Source organism: Arachis ipaensis, chromosome B7, assembly GCF_059453495.1.
Source record: "Arachis ipaensis isolate K30076 ecotype BB chromosome B7, ASM5945349v1, whole genome shotgun sequence".
Classification (NCBI taxonomy): domain Eukaryota; kingdom Viridiplantae; phylum Streptophyta; class Magnoliopsida; order Fabales; family Fabaceae; genus Arachis; species Arachis ipaensis.
The window spans coordinates 131,634,636-131,641,768 of NC_142442.1; the positions used below are offsets into that span (position 1 = coordinate 131,634,636).

The 7,133-nt window shown below is 28.2% G+C and overlaps 1 protein-coding gene across 1 annotated transcript; it reads right to left on the bottom strand.

Annotated features, from left to right (window-relative positions):
* Positions 1-24: 24 nt before the first annotated feature.
* On the bottom strand, positions 25-5,931 carry LOC148554164 (uncharacterized). The gene is made up of 8 exons (XM_088495017.1): positions 5,653-5,931; positions 4,925-5,107; positions 2,316-2,408; positions 1,553-1,735; positions 1,250-1,355; positions 973-1,167; positions 131-727; positions 25-38 (listed from the first exon to the last, which is right to left on the bottom strand). The coding sequence occupies exons 1-8, from the start codon at positions 5,863-5,865 to the stop codon at positions 25-27; spliced, it is 1,584 nt and encodes a 527-aa protein (XP_088351143.1). The 5' UTR covers positions 5,866-5,931.
* Positions 5,932-7,133: the final 1,202 nt, after the last annotated feature.

The following is a 7,133-nucleotide window of genomic DNA, read 5'->3' on the forward strand; positions in this document are numbered from 1 at the left end:
GGTGGTATTACAGGTGAACTAGAACTACAAAATGGACCCTGCAAGTTTCCATCTAAACTTAGTCTTGCATTCTGCATGTTCTTCCAATGGCTTGCAAAATCACCCTCCAAAACATCAACTAATAATGTACTTTCCATGTTCATAGCCATAGGGAATGAAAATGGTGTCACATTATTATTATTACTATTAATTGGACCAGGTAATAAGCCTTGGTTATCACTCTTTTCTTGTTGAGCTTGGAGATTATTATTATTATTATCATCATTATTGTTGTTACCTAGCTTCAAATTATTGATTTGTTGCTCAAGAAGATACAGAGGTAGTGCATCAGGGTTAGAGCAAGGCATGTTAACACCGGAAAGTTCATTGTTGATGATAACATTTGAAGCACTATCTCCTGATTCATTCATTGAAGAAGAATGATGATGATGAGAACCTTGATCAGTAACCATGGCTGCATTATTATTATTATTATTATTTGTGTGATCCTTTGAGCTCCATGATGATGGTGCAGCATCAAAAGAGGTTCCAATTTCATTGACATGTTTTGATGAAGAATTATTATTCTCATGAAATGATGGTATCCAGTAACCTTTGCCACTTCTGTTCCATGTGTTCTTGAAGAAGGAATCAAATTCTGCTATCACATTCTCTTCTGCAGATTCCAACAATCTAATTATCCTCTCTTCTCCATTTGCAATTGCACTCTTTATCCTAACACCGCTACCTGATAAGACAAAAAAAAAAAAAACCACAATCACTGCAATTAATTAAGCTACTATTTAATCAATAAAAATTCGCATACAGTTATTTTCATGTGAAGTTGATAATTGAAAATTATTAGATGATGATTTAATCAAACTTATCAAATCATCTAACGATTCTTAAATATCAACTTCACATAAAAACAGACAACTGCATGTGAGTTTTCACGCAAAGAAAGGATGCATAATGCATGTAAAATAAAAATACCCCTGCTAATGCTTCGGCCCAAGTTGTTGTTGGGACGCAAGGGATCAACAATATTGATGCATTTGAAAACAAAAGGTCGCTCTTCAACGTTATTATTGTTTTCATTGATTCTTGGCACACTGTAACAGCTTATAGAACTTCTCAGAAACGTTTCACTCAGCAGCAACACTTCCCTATCCCCTCTTGGAGCTTCCGCTATCTCATTTCAAACAACCAACTTATTAGTCAAATTATATATACCATCTTAACACAAGAAATTAATTAAATTAAAATGTACCTCTCATCATCTTCGGAACACACTCTTTATGCACTGGTCCCCACAAGCTAATGCAATAGTTATCCCAATCAAATTTGTTAAAGAACTCCAGAAATCGGAAAAGTACCTGACATAATTATTGCACCAATTGGAAAAATAATATCAAAATTTTTTCTATTATGTTAAATTGATAGTTAAAAATAGTTAGATAATTTTAGATATTTGATTAAATGGTCATCTAACTGTTCTTTAACTATCAATTTCGGCGTGCGAGTTTGTACTTAAACAAAAATTTTGTTTAATTTGTTGTTGTAAAGTTGTAACCTCTACTGGACCAGAAAATGGCTTATTGTAAACATGAAATATGTATATGACTAAAGTTTCGAGTGCATAGGTTGACATTAATCTATAATATGCTCCCAAGATTTGGCTCTCATAGTAACACCAAGCTTTTATCAATATCACACTCCTTTTGAACAAGTGATTATGTCCAATCACGTTGTCAACCTGGAACATCATAGAATAAACAAGTAATAGTATAGTTAGAACAATACACGATTAGTTAAACTTTTGTATTTTGTCTCTCTTTTTTTTTTATATAACTATTATTAGATAGACAAATTTTATTTGCATTTTAATTACTGCTTTTGGGTGCATATTTTAATTTTCAAACAAATTTATGTCCTGTAGTATTTTATTATATTTTGCCAAACATATAACCTTTTAGAAAATTTACAATCAGAGAGTTAATTTTTGCAACCAATTTTAGTCAATTTTTTTAAATTTTAAATTTTAAATTCTAAATCTTATATATAAAAAAAGATTAGAGTTAAGAAAATAATTTTATAATAAAAAATAGAGTAAAATTGACTAGCTAGTTAAAAAGTAGTTTTCTGTACTTATTCTTTTTAAAATTATGATATATGTCATATGCATTTTTGTAAAATCTAATTGAATTGATATTACAAATATTTCATGGACTAAACTATAGTACTAATTACTATAGCATCTTGAGGAGTACATGTATAATAAATAAAGAAAAAATATGAAATTGAGAATTAAAGGTTGGTGAAAAATGAATATTCACCTCGTCAAGAAAACAAAGTGTACATAAGCCACTAAGCTGATTAAAAGATATGTCCACTACAAAATTTTCTACTATGAACTTTACTATCTTGACCTGCAATAATAACAATAATTCATGCATGTATTAATGCAAATAAACATAATATTGAATAATAGATAGAAACGTAACACATTACGGTTAAATTTTGTGTATACGGATAATTTTAGTATAAAATACGAAAATATTTTATCATTTTAATAGTTTATATTGTTATAGTTTGTAATAAAAAAATTTAATTATAAAAAGATAAAACATTATTCACGTTTTGTAATAATTTTTTTTATTATAAAACAAAACATTTAACAGGTTGTAAAAAAATATTATTTTAATTATAAAAAAATAAAATATCATTGATGTTTTATATTTAATAATTTAATATATTATTTAAATTTTTTTTATTAATTTAATATTAATGATAATTTATTATAGTAAGAATAACATAAGATTTTTTAGTTTTTTTGGATTGTGTGGGAATTGACAAAGAAATGAATGAACATTGAAAAAGGTTGCTACATACTACATATACTATAGGAAGTATGGTCTGTGTTATGTGGAAAAGTGCAGTATTGTCAATAAAGGATGGAAAATAAGTAGGACTGACATTCTAGCTATTAGAATGGGTAAAAGAGAGCAAGTAGTGGAGAAAAGGTTTGTGTGTATTCAAATTTTAAGCTTTTCCAGCTCCCAAAAGGTTCCGAGCGACTGTATCAGTCCCATTAGGAAATTGTTGTTCAGATCAATGTGGAAAAGATTGTGACACAAGGAAAGCTCATCTGGTATTGGTCCAGAGTGAATTTCTTGATAAGTCTAACAATGTCATTTCAATCATTTTCCACATCAATGTCCTTGGAATTTCAACAGGAAATCTATTGTTATACTTAATCTGAGCCTATCAAGAGAAGGGGAATTTCCCAATTGAAACGGAATCACACCATCAAATTCATTATGAGTTACATCAAAGGAAAGAAATGAACTTGAGCTACACAATCGAGCCAAACTACCATTAAACTTGTTCCTTGAAAGGTTCACTCTTGTCAAGTTTGCTACATTTATAAGCATGAGCTGATCCAATCCTCTCAGGAACCCTAATGTTGCGGGAATTGAACCTGATAGCTGATTATTTGCCAGATCAGTCATCATCTTTTGACAGTTACCAAGTGTGGAAGGAATTTTCCCCTCAAGGTTATTATTCCTAAGTTAAACCAATTCAACTCTCTAAGCCTTCCAATAGTGATTGGAATCCCACCACTGAGTTGGTTTCCAAAAAAATCAATCAATTGCAACCCTAAACAGTTACCAATCTCCAAAGGTATCTGTCCAGATAATTGATTCTCAAAAAGGGACAAACTTTGCAACTTGCCAAGCCTCCCGATCTTTCTAGGGAAAGAACCATTCAACTTGTTTCTGTACAAATAAATTTCTTCCAAATTTGTAAGGTTCCCACTAATGAAGGGAGAGATTGAACCAGTGAGAGATTTATTAGCTAAATCAAGAACCTTCAATGATACACACTGAGCTAACTCAATTGGAATCACACCATGAAGCCCACAGTCTGAAATACTCGAAGGCACCAACTTTGATGCATTATTGGAACACATAGTACTAGGAATAGTACTACCATGAAATTGGTTCCAAGAGAGACTCAAGTTCTGTAACGCTCTCAAGTTTCCAAACTCACCTGGAACCTCTCCAGTGAGATTGTTTGTTGACAAGTATTGAAGAAACAATGACTTCACGTCCAAAAGAATCTTGAGAGTAGTTTCAATTACATTGTTGGCGCCATTAGAAAGGATCGGGAAGAAGAATAGTAGTAGTATCATTAGTGAAAGGTTCATATTAATTATGTTCATGATAACCATGATGGTGTTGGTATTTAGTTTGTGAGAAAAAGAATGAAGTTGATAGTAATATTTGATAATGATGAAGGTAAGGTGAAGTTAATGTTGGAAGGTGGGAAAGCGGTGCCATCAGTTTTTTTTTTACTAATATTTTTAAGTTTTTTTTTTTACCAAAGATAGGAGACTCGAACCCGCAACTTATTAATTGAGTATGTGGAGACTATGCCATTTGACCTATAACTAATATTTTTAAGTTAGGATGGTTAGATTTATGCATTTTAATTTATAGGAGGGTGTTATCTAAATTATTTGTTTATTAGTTTAATGTGGATAATAATTAATTATAATAAAAGTACATAAAGAATATATAAAATTTTTTATTTTTTTATTTTTTTCATTAATTTTAAAAATTTTTAAAATGAAATTGTTATCTAAATTATTTTTTTATTTATTTAATATTGATGGTAATTAATTATAATAGGAGTACATAAAGAATATATAAAATTTTTCTGTTTTTTTGTTTTTTTATTAATTTTAAATTTTTTTAAAATGAATGAAAAAACAAAAAACTGAAAAACCTTATGTACTCCTTATATACTTTTATTATAATTAATTATCATTAGTATTAAACTAATAAAAAATAATCTAAGTAGCACAATACCAAAAAAAAGTTGACGCATTACATTTATACCATTATATTATATATATATATATATATATATATATGAATACCTCAGCCTGTATATACTGAACATGTTGGACACGAAATTGAGCATCGAGTATCTTCTCCTGAGCATGTAAAAGATCACGAACCTCATTTATCAAAGTTTCGCAATTGTTATTAGTGAATGCTGCTAGGTCAATATCTCCATCAGGTAGATAAGTCTTCAATGGTACAGACCCTACTTGGAATACCTATATCCCAACACAAAACACAAATCCGTCGTTTATAATAACAAACCCTAACAAAAGTCATATATCACATTTAATTAACAATTCCATTATTTGTGTAAAAAAAAATAAAATTCTAAAATAGTCTCAGACGAAGTATAATTAAAATTTACGTCATGTACTGATTTTATTATCATTTTGATGTTACACTGGACATTGATAAAATTGTGTAATTTGCTTTTGAAGCCCAGTAAAAACAAATTTGATATATGCAAAAGCCGTTTTAGTTATCAATATATATCGAAATAATTTCGTATTTATTTTTATTAGGTGCCAAAAACTAATGATGTCATTTCACCAATTTTTTTAATGTGGTATTAAAACATCAGTTTATCATTCTGTTAATCGAATCACTATCAAGAAAGAATTAAGATATACAGAAATTAATTTTCAGGTGATAATAGTATAATTAGAATCTCAAAAATCACTTTCAAAATTTAGTCAAAAATCAATTATGGAATCAATTATAGCTGATTTTTGGTGTCACTTAAATTTTTATAGTAGTAAACCTGACAACAGGTAGAGCAGTGAGTGGTGATGAGGCGTTGCAAGTAAGAAATGATGTCGTATCGACGTTGTTGTGTATCTAAGTTTGGTCGAAGATATAGAAGCAATTCAGCAGCTCTGCGTTCAACGAGTAACCATCTCTGGTACTCAAACAACTTCGGGGTGAACCCTACCCTCACACCATTTGGACTAAAATACCCCGCATTCCTTTTCATTGTCAACCTCTTTCAACTATATAGAAAACAAGAGTAGAGAAAGAAGAGAATTAGAACCTGAAATGTTACAGAAGAATTTGGGTTATTGTGAATGAAGCTAACCAAACATGCATGCTAGATGCTACACTATATTGATTAGGGAGAAATCTAGGAAAAAATATATAATGCAGAGAGAGAAAAAGAGATGTGTATATTTTCTTTTTCTTTCATTTATTGTTTATTCATATTTAGGCCATTTTGGCGTCAATAATAATTAATTACAATAATGTTAGGAAGATAAAAATATCTAACTTACCTTGTTTAGTAGAGTGTAATAAATTATGAAGTACGGATATTTTTGGACACGTTTGGACACACTTAAATAATATATATTCTTGAAATAAATTTAGATATAATATATATTATTATTTATTAAAATAAAAAATATTTTAAATACTTGATATAATTAAAATAAGATATTAAAAATAATTAAAAAATTAGCTTATATTTTAATATCAATAAAATATCAAAATATCATTACGATTTATTTAAAAAATACTTTATATTTTATATGTATGCGTGTTTCCGTATCTTATAAGATTTTAAATTTGCGTGTCTGCATGTCCCGTTATCGTGTCCCGTGTCCGTGTATCATAAGTAATAAATAAAATTGCAATAAATTTTTATCAATAATATTTTTCGTTATTAAATATTCTCGAATTAATTAATGAAGAATGTTAGAAGGTCGTTAAAATTCAGTTAAGAAGACAAAAAATTCAGAACTTAATTTATTTAACATTTATTAATTATTTAATAAATATTAAATAAAATAAATTTTAACTATTTTGGGTTAATTTTTTTGTTACTAAATATTTTCATTCAGAATTTATTATTTTTTGTTATTAGTTAGTCATTAATATTTAAAAATATAAAATAAAATATTTTATTAAATTATTAAATTAAAATAATTAAATTAAAAAAGTTAAAATTTTTTTTAATAACTAAATAATAATTAAAAATAATAAATTTTAATACTTAGCATTTTTCTTAATTAATTGGATAAACCAATGCGAACATTTCTTGCCTCTATTTATGAACCAAATAATACTTCCTTGTATATATAGTCCCCAAACATATCTTTGCAGGCTTCCATTTTGGATTCTCTAATAAAATTGCCATACAAAAAAAAAAACACTTTTTTTATTCTTTTATTTAACTTTTTTGTTATTCACTTGAAGCATTTTAGTACCATATGAAGCAAATGTGAAAATTCTCCTTTATTTATTGAG

Bases quoted from the DNA above. Each gene is read 5' to 3' on its own strand.
- LOC148554164 (XM_088495017.1), bottom strand. From the start codon at position 5,865: ATGAAAAGGAATGCGGGGTATTTTAGTCCAAATGGTGTGAGGGTAGGG. The intron at 2,409-4,924 runs GTATTCATATAT...TTATTATTGCAG, and splicing joins TTCAGTATATACAGGCTGAG to GTCAAGATAGTAAAGTTCAT. The intron at 728-972 runs GTATTTTTATTT...TTGTCTTATCAG, and splicing joins GGGCCGAAGCATTAGCAGGG to GTAGCGGTGTTAGGATAAAG.